General features: G+C 48.0%; 1 protein-coding gene across 1 annotated transcript; it reads right to left on the bottom strand.

The window, feature by feature from the left end:
• Positions 1 to 4,662: 4,662 nt before the first annotated feature.
• On the bottom strand, positions 4,663 to 17,537 carry LOC122392583. The gene is made up of 9 exons (XM_043387636.1): positions 17,447 to 17,537; positions 13,075 to 13,424; positions 12,342 to 12,568; positions 8,284 to 8,481; positions 7,903 to 8,160; positions 7,204 to 7,347; positions 6,159 to 6,372; positions 5,523 to 5,665; positions 4,663 to 5,234 (listed from the first exon to the last, which is right to left on the bottom strand). Exons 2-9 carry the CDS (start codon positions 13,422 to 13,424, stop codon positions 5,170 to 5,172), a joined length of 1,599 nt encoding a protein of 532 aa, XP_043243571.1. The 5' UTR covers positions 17,447 to 17,537; the 3' UTR covers positions 4,663 to 5,169.
• Positions 17,538 to 17,558: the final 21 nt, after the last annotated feature.

The following is a 17,558-nucleotide window of genomic DNA, read 5'->3' as shown; positions in this document are numbered from 1 at the left end:
CCGCACGTGCGCACGTGCAGGGGGCGCTCCCAGATCTCGAGAACGGCTGGGCCGATTACGCTCAAATTTGGTACACGGTTGGGGACCGGTTAGTAGGGTGCCGTGCAAAAGTCAGTTTGGACCCCGGTTGCACGTGCGCACGTGCAGAATGCCGCTTCCAGATCTAAGGAACGGCTGCGCCGATTGCGTTCAAATTTGGCACACGGCTAGCGGCCGGTTAGAAGGGTGCTTTGCACAAGCCCGTCTTGCACGCTCGTCTTGACCTAGAAATGCAGAGACAACAGCAACAAATAATAAAAGAAAAGTACGAACCTCCACCATGCGCCTGTCTTCCTCCTCCGTCGTCTTCCGTTTTCTTCCACACTTATCATAGCGCGCTTTCAAACCTCTTTCCCCTTCCTGCTCATAACGGTGTTTCCACCGTCTGGCAGTAGTTAGAGCTACACCGACAATCTCTGCCGCCTGCTTGACAGAGTGACCTTGAACGAAAAGCAAGATGAGCCTGCCCTTGTCAAGATCACTGAGGTGTGCCATCACGCTCACGTTGACGTCTAGCCGCACACACTCCACGCGGGCTGCGGCCGCATACTGCGGCTCTGCTTCCCCGGCTTTCCGCCCCACTCGGAACAGAAACAGCCAGGTCATGTCATTCCGTGACCCTCAAAGGATACTGTGCCGCATCACACTAATCGGTACACTCTCTGACACACCAGGCCTGCCCCGCCGTGGCCCAGCCTCGGTCCCGGTATGAGCGCGGATTCTGCGCTCAATAGTACACATATGATATAATGAATGTCACCATCGTGTTCTACGCCCCAAATTACCTATAAAACATGTGTCACAGGCTGCGAATATCAGTTTTGATTTTCGGGGATATGTGCCTACCCGGTTGACCTGACCTTGACCCTCACCTATGCTTGACTGACCCCTACATGGAGCTGAAACTCTTGTAGGCCTTATATGATGGATTGTGCACCGTTTGGACAGAGTTTATGACGAGAGGCGCCCATTGCGAAGTCCGGAAGTCCATGCTACTGAAAGCCCGATTTCAGGTGTTTGACCTGACCTTGACCCGACCTGTGACCTCAAAATTCAACTTTAAAGTACTCATCTGAAGCGTCCCGTCGCGCTCTTTCGTTTGTCGCCTCGTGCGTTTCGCTGCGCCTATTGGTTCTCGAGTTATCGGCTGGGGGCGTTTAACGCCCCCCCCCCCCCCAGCAAACGGTGGGTGGCGAAATACCCCAGCAACTGCCGGGTTAATGGTCACTGGCGATATTCAGCCTTGAGTAAAATAATAGTGGCCACTGGCGGTATGCAGCCTTCTAAAAGTGATAATGGCCACTGGCGGTATGCAGCCTTCTAAAAGTGATAATGGCCACTAGCGGTATGTAGCCTTCTAAAAGAAATTACGACCACCGGCTGTATCGCACCGCTTGATACTAAACCGTGTCCTGTATCCACCAGTCGATGGTGAGGTGTCCCGGATCCGTACCCGTGCTGTATCCATACAGCTGTAATATAACTAATACACACTGTACAGTCTACAGTTGACGGCAGAACGATGCACCGTTTCTCAGCGGGCAATCAGCTGCCTGGAGTGGTAGGCTGTGCCGCACTGCACCGGCTGGGTGACACATAGATCACCATAGACACACTTCATGTGTGATAATCAGTACAGCCTATCGGCTCAGTCAACTGAAGTGCTGGGCTGGTGGTGAGGGTAAACAGTATGATTCGCCCCGTCCCCTGTGGGATGCATTTCCTGGAAATGACGCGATTTTTCTTTTTACTGATAACTCTCTGGGTTTGGCTTAAAGGGACCCTCCCACCTTCAAAAAAGTTGATGAATTGGCATGAAAGTGATGTCCCTTGGTGCAGAAAGAGCGAAAACGAATATCTACCAAATTACACCGAAAAATATTCACTGGTTTTCAAGATATTAGGCTTTTACTTTTGTTTACTTTTTGGGATCTCCCCTGTTACTAGCGACTTTATTTGGAAGCAATAATTTGGCAGCCCTAAAGTGCGGCAGACGTTGCGCGCAAAGCAGCGTATACCACCACGTGTTAACGATGGTTTTATTCTAAGATTTAAAAATCGTTAGATCTCCGCTGACGTCACAAATTCTAAGGGGGCATTCCAATGCATTAGCCCCTTAGAATCCGAAAACTGCAAGTTTGAAATTCCATATCTTCGAAGTAAAGCATTTTTCGATGTTGTGAGCGTCCAAACCGGTATTTGCAGGTCATGGCCACCAATTTGGCTATCTCAACTCAAAACTAATGTTTAGGTGGGAGGCAGGGTTGTATACCAATCAAGTCGATTGAATTGATTGATTTGATTCAACGCGTATTTTGAGTTGATTGGATTGAGTCGATTGACTTTTCGAGATGACTGGTTGACTGACTCGTTTGACTTTAGCGACTGGTTGACTGATTTGATTCCCGAAAATTAGAGTGACTCGTATGGTTGAGTCGATTGAATGGAAAGTTGAAATAAGTTTTAGTTGACGAAAAATAATGACACCAATTGATGACATCAAAGATCACAAAACTACACTGAAAACTGCTTGTCATCACAACTGCAATATGGGGTAGATTGAGATGGCCAAATAAAGAACAGGGCCTAAACATGAACAGCCAACTTTGACTTTCAACTGCAATAACTGCTCCAATCCTGTGATAGAACCTGGCGATGCACCTACCTACCTTTCTGCACTCAGCAGGAAACTTTTTTTTAATCCAGATGATAAAGTGCAAGGCCCTATATACTAATAAAGTGTGATTAATTACTAATTCACATCTCCACATCTCCTCAGAAACAACCCACTGAACTCTATAAATATCTGAAACCCCTACAAAAATAACTGAAACAAAAGCGCCGTTTTCGTCTCGCTAATTACGTTTACATTAATAGCTAATTTGCTGCATTGTTTAATTTGCAGCAGAACGTTTGTTGATCCTTTTCTCCTGAGAGCCTAGGCATAACATATTTAATATATTTCATTTTCCTTAAAATATTTTACCGAAAATTATAAAGTGGTTTTATTTCAAATGAAATAATAATTAAAACGAAATTGGTGTTGTACAACCGATTTATTTTATGATGATCTACCATACTACATGATAATCAATGACGTCATCTTACCAAAAAATCAAAAGACGTAGAATAAGGATTTATAAAAGCTTAGCATATTTCTTGGCAAAACGTTTTCTTTGTTTTTTTTTTCGCAGTCGCACCAACGGCATTTAATTTTCCTTGTTCTTCTTCCTTTGTCCTTAACTTATCCTGTCGTTCCAGAGTCCCTGTCCTTTCCATTTCCTTTTAAATATATTTTAATGCTCATCCCTATCCCCCAGTCCTAACAGTTTCAAATTGTATTGCAATAAAATGTTTTGAATTCTTCACATATAACCTATCTACCTTCGTTGGTATACTGTTGGTAGCCAGTGACACATCTAGGCAGGTAAGTAGGTACCTACCTGCTTTCCTGCTGTCTTCCTAAAGCATACCTAATGAAGTTGTCAAATTTATAGCACATTTTCAACACTTTCATATCAATATGGTGTCAGTGTGGCATGTAACCTAGCTAGGTTCATTATGTTCAGGGTTCAATTCAGAAGAGCTCCGCATAACTCACATAAGAGACAGACGGGGGCTTTACATGGGGTAGATGGCCTGATGACTTAGCTGGAATATGGCCAAAATTAAATTGACAACTTTTAGGTGAAAGGTGGTGATTTGGGTTAAGGGGCGTTTGTTGAAGTCAACTACTGTGTTATTTTGCACCCATTAAATGAAACTTCTGCTCCAATTCTACCCATTGAACCTCAATATCATGATCCACCTGTCCATCACTAGGTATCCTTCCTTATTACATAGAAACTTTGAATGGCATGGCAATTTATAATTTAAAATGACAATATTTTTGTTTCTTCTGTAGGTAGGTAGGTAGGTAGGTAGGTAGGTACACCAGACTGCTATGGACACTTTTCTAAGTTGGTGGGGCAAAAAACCTAATGTATATCTTGGTTTGAGTCGTTTGATTGAGTTGATTGATTCCTTTCATTGTCGCGTTTGAGTCGATTGAATCAATTCCCGAAAACTGCTCTGACTTGATTGATTTGATTGGTTTCCCAAATTTGTCGTGATTGAATTGATTGCTATTGATTGAGTCGTATACAACCCTGGTGGGAGGGTCCCTTTAATTTTCACGGAACACTTATATTAGGGAACCTGAAGTTGCACGCACTTTTTATGAAGCATCCGACATTAGAGCTCCACGTCACTTCAAGTAGGTGACTTCTTTATATCAAAACTTCGTACCTATGACATTATGGAATGCTGTGCTAAAAGCATTGCATAATGGTCAGAAGCCTTACAATCCCTTTGACGAGTTACCGTCACGAAATGACAGCACTACATAGTGGCGCTGGGAAATCCAGTAAAATTTGTGTATTGAACGTCTGAACCACTGTGTATTTCAATCGCCATCAGCCCGTGATATCCCATGAGCGACACCGAACCGAACATATCCGGTCCAAATGAACCACAGCCGACCGGACCACCGACGGTCCGACACAGTGACGGGCGAGGTCCGATATCGCCCGGAGCCACCCTCACAGATAGCTCCAACCTTGGCTCCAACGACTCTGGTCTAAACTGAAACTACAACACAACAGCACAGCGGCGTGAGCCAGCGTGACGTCACGACAACACACGTGACGTCACCACGGCGGTACCTCCGGCACGGTGACAACGGTTTACCGACGGCTGGACAGTGGCCCCGAGCGTGATACATCTCGAATACTGAATATACCTACCGTCTATCAAAGCAGAGCAGTGTAGTGTCGACAAACGTAGCAATCTGTGCTCAAATGATCAAGCATTTAGGTGGTCACTCAGCCCAAACCAGCCTGGCACGGCGGTAAAGTACCCGCAGACCTGGCCCGATGGGACAGGGCGGCTCGAAGTACTTCTGCATATGAAGGTCTAGATGTCTATTTTGTTCAGCACAGCGCTGCCGACGGGACACGGACGGTACTGCCACCTGTTGTCCAGTTCCGACACTACAGACGGGACACAGTGCTGCCATCTGTTGTCGAGTTCCGACACTGCCATCCGGCACCGGAGCGGTCGAGGCACTGATTACAGTGATTAGTCAGGCTTTTAGAAGGAGTATACGGTGATTTTGCTGCCGTTGGGTGGCTTAGTAAGCTTGTCGTATACAGACTCTGAAAAATAGAGCACGTCAGATTACACACTGATTGCTAGTGAGGTTACATGGGGCAACTCAGACTGATGACGTCACTCATATGTACAGAAACAAATACAATGATAATGTGTGTATTACTGACTAGTGACGTCATGTGGGCTGATACTGATACTGTGACGTCACTTACGGAGATACACGTCACCAAGCGTGACGTCAGTACTAGTGATGTCACGTGCGTCCGTGTGTGTCCGAGAGGCCGGTGGCGCCGTGTCGGCTGGTGTGGGTGGTCAGAGACGCTGCCACTTACTGGGGACAATGAAATCGATGGTACGGGACTGGCCACTGTCACATCCCAGGTCTGTCTCGTGCAGGGCAGTCAGGACAGCCTGGCAGTTTTCAGTGGAGGATTCAATGTACAGTCTATACAGTTTCCTGCAGGTCACTGCCATCCTGCAACAAATCATAACAGAACAGAACAGGTCAGTATACGGGACACAGTCACACAGTGGCACCAGCGGGCGACTCAACACGAATACACCATGTAGTAATAATGCCGTTCATAACAGACCATATGTGCCTCCAGCTACCTCAAGTTCCCAGTCTGGTGCTGCAATTTGCTATACATGTTTCACACGATACTAAGAGCCTTATGCCATCCAATATTATGTCCATATCTATATTAATACCAGTCCAGTCCAGATAATGTAGCTGCCCGTCCGTTTGTCCGTCTGTCTGTCTGTTTCCATCGCATCAACACAACCACCTGAATCAAAAAGTCTGCTTGTGGATGCCTATTCTTCTGCAAAGAGTTTGTTTCTATTTCCAGTGTCCCCGTGCCCGTATTACTATGTAAACCTCCAAGAGATACCCAGTTTCTGGGGTTATTGCGGTCTATCCAGATAGGTACACATAAATATCCGCCGTCGCCGTCCGTCCGACTGACCTGCTGACCGCTGCCACCTCTGACTGGGTCAGGGCAGGGATGTCCGTGAGGGGCCGGGTGTCACTGAGCTCCACCGTATCCAGCTGGGAGCAGCCGTGGAGGGCGGCTAGCACAGTGTCGCAAATGACGCCGGATCCGATAAAAGTGACGTCCTTCAAGCTGGTGAGGGCAGTCAGGAGGCGTCCCGTCGCTTCCGGTGTCACGGACGGTGACTCTGTAAAACATAGAGACAGACACACATACCGACTGGAATGGCTGGAACTGAAGATGAATAATATTATCAGCAATATATACCAACAAGACGGACGCCTTTTGGGGAAACGGACAAGCAAGTGCAATAAAGGAATAGTGGAAAAGCGCAGTAACTAGTAAGATCCAACTGCTTTATATAGGCCATCCTTGCAGTGGCGGATCCAGGATTTTCACTGGGGAGGGGCTGCAGGTCATAATTGGGCGCCACGCCCCGGATGGGCGCCATAGTCGCATCGTATTGGCACTGAAATATTGGCGCCCAGTGGCCCTGACAAGAGGCGCCCAGGATCAGTATGTACAGTGACACCACACGATTGGAAATATCGGTGCGGAGCGTACTGAAACGACGTTATTCGACTGATTTTTGCATCCTAGTCCTAGTATGCGGCACTCCGATGAGTTGCGAATTGAAAATTGGCGCCACTGCGCCTTCGGCGCAGTGGCGCCAGTTTTCCTTGGGTGGGGGCTGCCAGCCCCCGCAGCCCCCCCCCCCCCTGGATCCGCCACTGCATCCTTCTAACAAATCCATAATAGCGTGACAGCCTCGAGCGCCCATCGTTATTGAGAATAAGATGTATAAGCATTATACTCATACATAATAGCCAAATTCATATACTCATTAGCATGATCAGTACGATATGTGTTTAACGATAGGCGCTACGTTTTGTCAACTTGATAAAGTGCAGTAGTAAGCGGAACATAAAAGCCGCGTGTTCCCTACATTTGTCATGGCCATTGGTCAGTGGTCACGATATCCTGGCACCGATGCTCTGCTCGTGTTGGTGTTGCTCACCATCAATGAATAGCTCGGTGACTGTGTGGGTCGCCAGGACTGCCAGCTGGTCCAGGAGTGTGTCCGTTGCTGACAGTACACCGACCACAAGTCCCTCCGACGGACCTCTTCTAAAATTATGCGATGTTCGAGTCATCCCCGACCCTGTAGAGAGGGACATGATCGCCCGTTAACAGCATTTAGGGTAGGGGGGGGGGGCATTGGTCGTGGGCACCACCAGTCAGCTTATCGACAGACAGCGCTCGTATAGGTGGCATTATAAACACCTGCCCCCCACAATAAGGCTCGGGACAATGAGACTTCATTATTCATTTGCTTTCATCGTATTAGTTCTTAAGAAACATTTTTTTGGTTTGATTTTAAGTGCATTGTGTTTATGTAGATATTGATCAGGTTACATAGTTGTTGATGGTATGTTTAATTAACGCGCATTGTGTTATTGATTCAAACCTCAGAATTAATTACATGAGACCTCGGCCGGCTAATGTGCTAATAAGCAAAAAAGTGTAACCGAACAAATTCGCCCTTCCCTTCTTTACAATGTTCTTTCTCTCACCACACAAAACATGCAACATTTCCGGCGGAGTTAATTCTTTTCCTTTTTCGGCTACGCCATTCTCGAAATCCAGTGCCGCTAATACGTGTCAACGTGACGGTGCTAGAAACTCAAGCGTTCCACCAACACCCAGTCCCTCTCACCAGTGATGTCCAGTCTCCTCAGCGACTTGGGCAGCAGCCGCAGCCACTTGCCGGAGCTGTCCACGGGCGGGCTCACATCGAGCCGCTCCAGAGCCTTCAGCGGCTCCAGCAGCGCCTCCAGCTGCCAGTCGCTGATCCCAGCCGGTAGCGTCAGCTCACGCAGACTGGAGGCGTTGGCACGCGCCAGCCGGCGCAGGGCAGAGACTCGCAGCTTGAAGCCGCGCAGGTTAGCCTTCTCCAGGGCGTGGCAGGTGGCCGCTGGAATGAAGCAGCACTAGTCAGTGAAGAAGTGATCGCTCATATCATCATATCGACAAGGAACGAGTTACAGCGGGACAAAGCGTACCATGTCGTGTCTAGTGCGTTTCACACAGGACTCACCGACCAGTCGAAGGTCGGTGTCTGTCTCAGCCGTCGACGCCCGCAGTTCAGTCATCTTCGGCTGGTCCTGTGTCTTCACTACGAGCTCTAGGCCCGTAGCCGGCGCAGGGACTTCTCCACCTCGAGTTTGTTGATCGGTTAGCTCCCGCCGACAGTCGCCGACGATATCGTCGACGGCGGACCGCCACCGACGGCAGACTGTCGGCACCGAAGGAACAAAAAAAGAAGGAGCACTTTGACGAGAACGTCATTGTTCATTTAAAGACAGCTTTGGTATCTTTAACCCGCGCCCTGCTGGGGGGGGGGGGGGTGTTTGAACACCCCCCTTGTGGTTTTTCGCGAATATCTTAAAAAACGGCGGCGCGGAGCGCCGCCGTTTTTGGTACACCTTATCATACATCAATTCTACACATGTTGTGAAAATTTCAGACCAAGGTCATTCAAGGTCAGGTCACCAGGTCACTTGAAGTGACCTCACCTCATAAAAAGTTTCAATGTCTGTCATAGCTACAACGAGTGACCGATCGCTTTGAAACTTTCAGCGATTGCTAAGAGCAATAGCATGTACAAAATGTATATCTCAGAATTTTTATATAGATGACCTAAGGTCAGGTCAACTTTGCGACCTCCCCATTATAAGTCTATGGGAGAACATTGAAATGCGCCTCTTTTGGACGACAGACATTATAAACACTCCCAAACACCGAATTACAAGTGGTTTAGACACACTGAACATGAAAATGGTGTCCGTGACCCTTGTTTATGCCCTGAGGTCATCTTAGGTCACGAATAGTATCTAACAGTTTTTCGCAAATAACTTTTGATAGAGGCATGCTAGAGCGATGAAAACGCCTAAGATGTGTTCAGCTCGACGATACGGATCGACTGATATGCAACATGACCCTTTCCGGTCAGGTCATGACCTTGACCTGAGGTCAAATTTTCAAGTTGACCTTTCAAGGTCAAGTTATAGTTCATTCGATGCGTCTTGACGAGAGGAACACGATGCCGGTAAAAGTAAGCTCGTAAAAGGCTTGGGTCAAAAGTAATTGCAGAAAAACTGTTTCCGAAAAAATCGACTACTTTTGCAGTTTTTGCCCCCTGCAGGCAAAACCGTTGACGTTAGGTCAAATCTGAGAGAATACTCAGAAAGGGCGCTAATAGGGCTATCGAATGCGCTTTTCCGCGGCGCTGTAGCTCTATTGGTTCCCGAGTTATGCGTTGGCTTCTTGGAAATTTTCGACATTAGACCTGGAAATCGGCGAAATTTTGCCTTCAATTACCTCTGGTGACCTGACCTTTGACCTGACCAAAAAATTGACCGAAGTGATTTCGTCATTATTTTTGACGCTCTGTCGAACGCCGCCTTCCGGGTATCGCTACGTGGCCCAGGAGCCGAGTTACAAGGGGGGGGTTCAAACATCCCCCCCAGCAGGGCGTGGAAATCCAGGACCCCCAGCCGGGCGCGGGTTAATTAAAAGAAGAAGCTATTCTATAACAAAGAGTATACCGAGCAGCCCTGAATTCACATACGAATCCTGTGCCAGCCTGCCCTTTGCCAGTCTTTATACGGCCTTGGCCAGTCTGTCTGTCCCGGTTCCGGAGTGCCAGTGATGTAATGTCTCGTGCCGAGCTCGCCGGTTTCTAGGAAAGGAACTCCAAGAAGGACTGTATATCATATTTATTTATTTATTTATTGCACTTCATCAGATCGTTCCGCTAAAATAGGGCTATTCTCCGATCATCGTCATGACAATATGCATAGATATGAAAAACACACATACACACACCAGATAAATTGAGAGGTACAATGACGGCATAGCAGTGACAAAGTACACTATCACGGCATAGACCTACCCGACTGCGTTACTCTGGCGCAGTAAGTCCTTCATCTTGGCCTTAAACGTTGCTACACTCAGACCAGCCAAGCCGTTTTGCAGCGCCATTCGATTGTACAGGGAGGCGGCTCGGTGCACAAATCGACGTTTGCCATGGTTGTTTTTCGCACGACATACGGCTAAAAGGTGCGACTGTCTGGTGTCTCGACACACGTGCTCATGGTTATAGGACATATAAGAACGCAGTACATCAGGCTTCCCCGACTTAAGAATGCCATGCATCAGTGACATGTCCACATGCGCTAAAAACTCGGGTACACGCAGCCATGCAAGTTCGTCTAGCACATCAGAAACATGATCAAATTTTCGCCGCCCGGAGATAACTCTGGCTGAGAAGTTAAAAACTTTCTGTAATCTGGCTATGGTCGTGCGATTGGCGCTACCGTATACAGGAGCACAGTACCGCACATGGGACAAAACGAGAGAGTCGACAAGCCGAGGTAAAATAGAATGTGGAACAATGTGTCTGATGTGCATGAGACCGATAAGAATGCCGAAGCAGCGGTTGATGATGGTGTTGATGTGCGCTTCCCAGGTGAGCTCGGGGTCCATGACCACACCAAGGTTTTTGACAGTTCGCGATAGCGCAAGGACCTGACCCATAAACTCGATCTGAGGAGGCTCGTCGATCCGAGCCAGCTGGCGACGGTCACCGCACATGAGGAGCTCTGTTTTGCTGGCATTGACCATCATACCGTGCTGGAGAAACCATGTGCACAGCGTGTCCAACACGTTCTCCAGAGCAAGCTTCAGTTCTGGAAGCCGGCTACGAGGGCCAGTTATCGCAACCTGGGTGTCGTCTGCATAGCGAACGGCCAAGATGCGGAAGCCGTTGACGCTGGATGGAATGTAACAGCCGATGCTGTTGCTCACGATGTTGAACAACAATGGGCCGAGGCATGAACCCTGGAAGGTGCCGATGTTAATGGGCAAGGGCTCAGAAAGTCTGTCACCCACTCGTACCCGCTGTGTGTGTCCGGCCAGGTAGCTGCTGATCCAGCCCGTGGATATCTGGAGCTGTTCCAGGCTGGTCAGCAAGGTGGCGTGATCCACAACGTCAAAGCAACGGCTTAAGTCAATCAGAGTTAAAAGGGTGACTTCGGAATGGTCCATGCCAGAGAGTATGTGATCGGTCATAGCTAAAAGAGCCGTTGTAGTTGAGTGACGTGCCATAAAACCATGTTGATCGGGACTAAAGAGACAATAGTGTTCGAGGTAGTTGGAGATCTGCTGGTGTACTAACTTCTCTACGATTTTACAGATGACGGGTACATTAGTGATAGGTCGGAAGTTTGATGCCTGCGAGGGCTCGCCTCTCTTATGGAGAGGGATGACAACAGCGCACTTCCAGCTGGAAGGGACAGACTCAGTGACTATGCTACAGTTAATAATTTGCAGTAAAAGATGACCGATGTAGTTAAAGCATGATTTTAAAATTTTGACTGGCACGTCACCCGGTACACACGGGTCTTTGTTAGGCAGGCTAAAGAGCACGGTGTGAAGTTGATCAAGCGTCACTGGGATGATGTTCAGCCTTCCCGTGTGGACGCGTGGGAGCCGAACATCAAGAGGGTGGCGATCTGAGCGCTCAAACTCTGCCATCACTGTGTCGCGAGTAGTTCTACCGATAGAACAAAAATAATCATTCAGCTCTGAGGCAGTGAGATCAACAGGGGACACTGACGGGCCGCGCTTAGGAGCGATAACAGACTCCAGCTCCTTGAACAGACGCGACGGAGGAGCAGCCACACACGCTCAGTAATATCGTCACGCCGGTCCTTCCTAATTGCACGCTTAGCTAACGCGTTCAGACGCTGATAGGTGTCAGCGTCAGCGCACCGCAAGGCCTCCCTGCGCTGCCGCATGACGTCCAGCGTATCCTCTGTGACCGCTGGAGGAGCGGGGTTACGGACCTTAAACCTGCGGATGGGCGCATGTCTATCTAATAAGCGTGTCAATGCATGAGCAAAAGCATCCCACTGCTGCTCACAGGAAGCATCACGTCTGACCAGCGCGCGCCAGTCAACTCCTGCGACATCAGCCAAGAACGCACGCTCATCAAACACCCGCCAGTTACGTCATAACGTCATTACATAATGAAGCATGATCTATTATCTTTTCTACCGTCCTGCAAGCAATGTCAGTTGCCAGAACACTTACCCCGCCTGGCGCGGATCATTTCCCAGCAGTCCATTTTGCTCAGCACCACCTTCAGCACGTCGTGGTCCAGGAGATAAATAAGAGAAGGCCATCGCGGTACAGCCTCTCGCACGTCACCGCCCGCCAGCCCCGCCTCCTCCTTATCTTGGGTGATGACGTCACATGTGCTGATGACGTCACACTTGTCGCCGGTTCCGTCCTTCAGCGTCATCACCTCTTCGACGTCACTGTGACAAAATGACGTCAGAGTGACAAGGTGTGACGTCATCAGAGGTCAGTGGTTAGGCGATAATTTCCAGATAGTTATCTTCACTTCCGGGCAGCACCGTACCATTGACCCAGGTAAGGCCACAGAGTCCCTTTCCCAAACCCAGTCTAGCTCCTGCTGCCTCCCAGTCTTTTACAGACAAGCTGTCTACCAAAACGAGTGTCATCTTACAGACAAACTATTCACAAAATAAGATGTACGTACCAACTCTTACAGACAAACTATCCACAAAATAATGCGTACTCTAACAGACAAACTGTGTACAAAACCGAATAACCTCTTACAAAGTTTTTTCACAAACAAATTTGACTCGTGCCTCCACAACCAGCTTGACATACAGACCAGCTGTCCACACCTGAAGAGTCATCTCTTGCAATCAAGGCCGACTTACTTCTACTGTTAACCCCCTAATGTCATCTCATCGACTAACCCCCCCGTGCCACCCCTTCTGCCTCTCAGTCTCACCCCTGGGAGCGGTCGGATGGCGCCGCTCGCCGGCGGACCTCCTGCCGCAGCTCCTCCACGACGACCTCGCGAGTGGTGCGCTCCTCGAGGACAGCCTGTCGCAGGCGGACCACCTCTTCACGTAGATGGACCACCTCCTGACGCAGTGTGGTGTTGTCTCCCTTCAGTGTGGCGTTGTCTCCCTTCAGTGTGGCGTTGTCTCCCTTCAGTGTGGTCACTTCTCCCTTCAGTGTGGCGTTGTCTCCCTTCAGTGTAGTCACCTCCCCCTGCAGTGTGGTCACTTCTCCCTTCAAACCAACAACCTCTTTACGAAGAGCAGCCAGCTCCCCGCACAGATCTTCTAAGTCCATCTGAAACACAAATGATAAGTAGGTATCCATTCCTATAGGCTTCTAGTAATCAGAAGAGACAATGACAAACAAACCATCTGTAATTAGTCTTTCTTGAAAGCATTAACCCTCGCCCGCACATGGGGGGGGAGGGGTTGCCACCCCAGGTAGTTCTTTCTGCTCTGCACTCAACATTTTTAGAGCTAGAAGCCTGATTTTTCGTATAGCTGCTCCTCTATCCTTTCTTGATGTCCACTGAAAATTTCAAGTTTCTGCGGTTTTGGTTTCGGCGATCGGATAGCCGGGTAGTGTGACAAAGAGGTTCTAGCTGGCTTGGCACCAGAAAACGGCATCGTCATCGGTATATGATAAGCAGCGCACTTGATATCCAACGGTGACCCAAAACAGCAACATTTTTAGTTTGACCTGACCTGGAAGGTCAATGACTGACCTGAGAAGGTAAAACTGGGTATCATTGGATTCGTCTCTTCCCAAAGAATCTTTTTGATCTTTCTATCTCCAACAGGAACGAAACGGCACGGGGGGTGGCAGCCACCCCCCCCCCCCGTGCGTTCTAGGATGGGAAAATGGCATGTGCGGGCGAGGGTTAATGTGAGAGCCGCGGTGCGGGAACACGACGGAAAGACTACTCTGTTGATACTGCGGGCCATAGAAGCAAGGTCGTGGCCTGTATCATACACGAATCTACGCTAGCGGTAGTACCTATCTATTAGCCGTTTTCACGACGGCCACTGGTACTCACTTGGTGCACATCTGGTGCAGATCAGGTGCAGATTTGGTCAAATCAGGTTCAGTATGTCTCTTAGTAGCTATCAGCTAGGGTTGCACTATTTGCTTATATGCCTGCTTTGTCATATTATTAGAGTATCATCGATGAAAACACTGAAATAAATTCATAGAATAAGGATATTTGCTGTAAAAGAAATTAGGTGCAGATTTGGTCAAATCAGATGCCTTCGCCGGATAGCTCGTCGTGAAAACAGCTGTAAACTACATACTCTTGCATGAAATAGGCGTCACCAACACCTAACAGCTGGGCCGAAACAGTTAGCAAGGAGACCGGCCATAGGTCGTGCTGTGGTAACTCTCCGTTGACCCCGTCCACCGCCTCAGGCGGATACCGGCGCCGCTGGGGCTCACCTATCGGGCGTTCATTGGTCTACCTCAGTATATCCCGTCACTTTACAGATAACTTATCATACAGATAACAGATAACAGTCATACCTATAACTTGACAGATACCGACAGTGGCGCGGGAACCGGGGGGGGGGGGGGGGCTAGCGGGGGCTGAGCCCCCCTCCCCTCCAGCTTTTCGGCTGGGGGGCTCGTAATGTATTTGAGCCTTCCCCCCCCCCCCCCAGCTGGAGGAATCGAAATCGGAAATCTACCAACATAATTTCATAGATTTATACATAGGCGCGGGAACCGGAGGATGGGGAGGATGGGGCAGTGGGGAAGCTTGCCCCCACAACTCTGCGGCCGTGGGGGCGGTGCCCCACAACTTTTCATGAGGCCATGGGAACCGTTGGGCAGCTTGTCCTCCCCAAATTAGGAGTTGCGGGTCACAAAGGAAGAAAGCATATAAGTGAAAAATCCAGCTCTTTCACTGGCTCGGCAACTCATTTGGCAGATTAAACCTTTACTCCAGGTTGCCAAAACGGTAGTTTCTTCACTCAGCTGAGACGGAATACCTCTTTTTTGCATTTTTTTCGTTTTTTTTTTGTTGTTGAAAAGGCCAAAGTCTGAAAATAACTGGCCTAAACCGGTGAGAAAACTAGATTTGGGGGTACCCTAGGTTGATCTCTATTATGCCCCCCCCCCCCCCAGTCTGAAAGAAGTTCCCGCGCCACTGGATACCGGTGGTGAACGACTTAAACACTTTAAGTTGCTGAATATTAGGTAGAGTATAATAAAAAGCAGAATTTCTTTGCCACCAATTTAATATCTTCATCATCTCCTATACGAGTTCCGGTTGCATATATCTTATATGCAACAGGAAAATATAACTGTTTGGCTGTGACGTGCCTCGACTAGATACAAAGTACCAAGTCGATATTGTTTTTCTTTCTCGGACACCCGGACGTTGCATGGGTATCCAAAGATTATCTCAGGCAGCTTTTGCCTAATTGTCAGGGAACTCAGATTTGTTCACAATTCTAAAGAATAGTGTTTTAACTATTGACAACAAACCTTCCGTTACCTGTACAGCGATTTACAGTCAACAAGACTCCCTTGCGTCCCAGCTCTCCCGGCTCTCTACTTCTCTCGAGTTAATTAATTTAACGATTACTATTATAAGCTAATGACCCTGACTCAGCGGACCTCTGACCACATACCTTTTTCTCGATATTTTGTCAAATGCCAGCTAGTATTGCGATTCAGCATACGGCGTATTTTTTCTGCGTTTTTCTTTTTCTGAGAAACATGCAGACACGTCAACGTGAAATGCTACATCGTGGAATCATATGCATGGATGTGTGTGAAGGCCATTGCCTGTATATGACTTCAGTTGACTTATAAGTTTTACAGCTTTTGAATGTAGTTTCGGTGCCGATGCAGCATGTTATGCATCTGTCAGTGGCAGTAAACAGGTTAACCCGCGCGGGGCTGGGGGGGGGGGTAAATTTTACCCCCCTCGCGAATTTTTGCAATATCTCAAAAACGGTGGCGCGTAGCGCTGCCAAACTTTTAGTACCTTCTCTTACATCAATTTGCCACGTTCCCTGAAAATTTGAGCGAAATCCGTCGGAAAATTTTTGAGAAATTGACGTTTTAGTGACGTCATGTTCGCCATTTTCGCCTCAAAAACGGCAAAAGTTCAAACGCCGCTAACATCTTCGTTTTTTAAGGAATCAAGACGTAACAAAAAAGGATATACGTAATTATACTTTATCTATCAAATAGCTATCTCGGTTTTTTGAAAAGTTTGGATTTTGGCCCAAATTTTTCAAAAAACTGACTTTTTTGGGAAAAGAGCTATAAAATCCAAAATTTTGAGTGTATAAAAAAAACGGAATATATGTCAGAGAAGTGGTATATGTGCACCTACCTACCAAGTTTTAGAAGAATCGGTTCAAAAATGTGGGAGTTATTCAAAATTGTATGACGTCACGACACACAAAAATTTTGAAAAATGACTTTTTTGGAAGTTCTAGACCTCGTACGGAAACAAAAATAGCACCATTCGATTCGCCGTGAAAAACTGCATCAGATAGACACCTTTTTAGGCCTTAACAACCAACTTCAAAATTTGACCTCACTTGACCTGACCTTGACCTGACCTCGACCTGAAATTCATCCAGAGGTGGTCCATATCACTTATTGAGTGTGCCTATTGAATTCTATGAGTAAAATGACCCATAAAACATGTGTCGCACATGCCCTTTTCTATATTTTGTTTTTGGTGACCTGACCTGACCTGACCTGACCTTGACCTTGACCTCTGAATGATATTGTATGCAACGAATATTGTCTTGGTAGCCTAAGAACACGTTTTGGGCGATCAGTCTCAATCCATGACTCCATTCTTCGGCAACTACGGTGCAAGGCCGATACTGTAGGAACTTGCAATTTGTACCCTTGACCTGACCTTGACCTTGACCTCAAACTTAAAATTAAGTACATGTTTTTAGTTGTTCGTGTTGAGATCTTTCGATTGGCGTTTGAATTTTCCAAATCGGACCATTAGTTCGGGAGATAACAGGGGGGTAAAATTTACCCCCCCCCCCCCCAGCCCCGCGCATTCGGCTGGAGACCCCAGCCCCGCGCGGGTTAACACGATAGAGGGGTGACGTCTACCGGTTGACCTGACCTGACCCGACCCGACTTTCCCCAAATGCATCGTTCAAAACTCAGTTGATAGTAGCGAATGCCTTATCATTATGAAAATGACTTATGCTTAAACATATGCTGAATGTAATGACTCGCTGGTTCCAAGGTCTCAGCAGACCGCTCCTCTCTAGGCCACTATACCTTGTCTCGATGGGTCACACGTTAGACCGCTCCTCTCCAGGTCACTATACCTTGTCTCGGTAGGTCACACGGAGTCAGAAAACCGCTCCCCTCTAGGTCGCACTGTCCGACGCCCGGGCCCTCAATGCCAGTGTTGTCCCTATCGACACCCTGTACGGGGCT

The sequence above is a fragment of the Amphibalanus amphitrite genome, unplaced genomic scaffold (assembly GCF_019059575.1).
Source record: "Amphibalanus amphitrite isolate SeventyFive unplaced genomic scaffold, NRLGWU_Aamphi_draft 000492F_arrow, whole genome shotgun sequence".
NCBI classification, from domain to species: Eukaryota; Metazoa; Arthropoda; class Thecostraca; order Balanomorpha; family Balanidae; genus Amphibalanus; species Amphibalanus amphitrite.
Note: the sequence above shows the minus strand (reverse complement) of the source record. Positions and strands in the feature narration are given on the sequence as shown.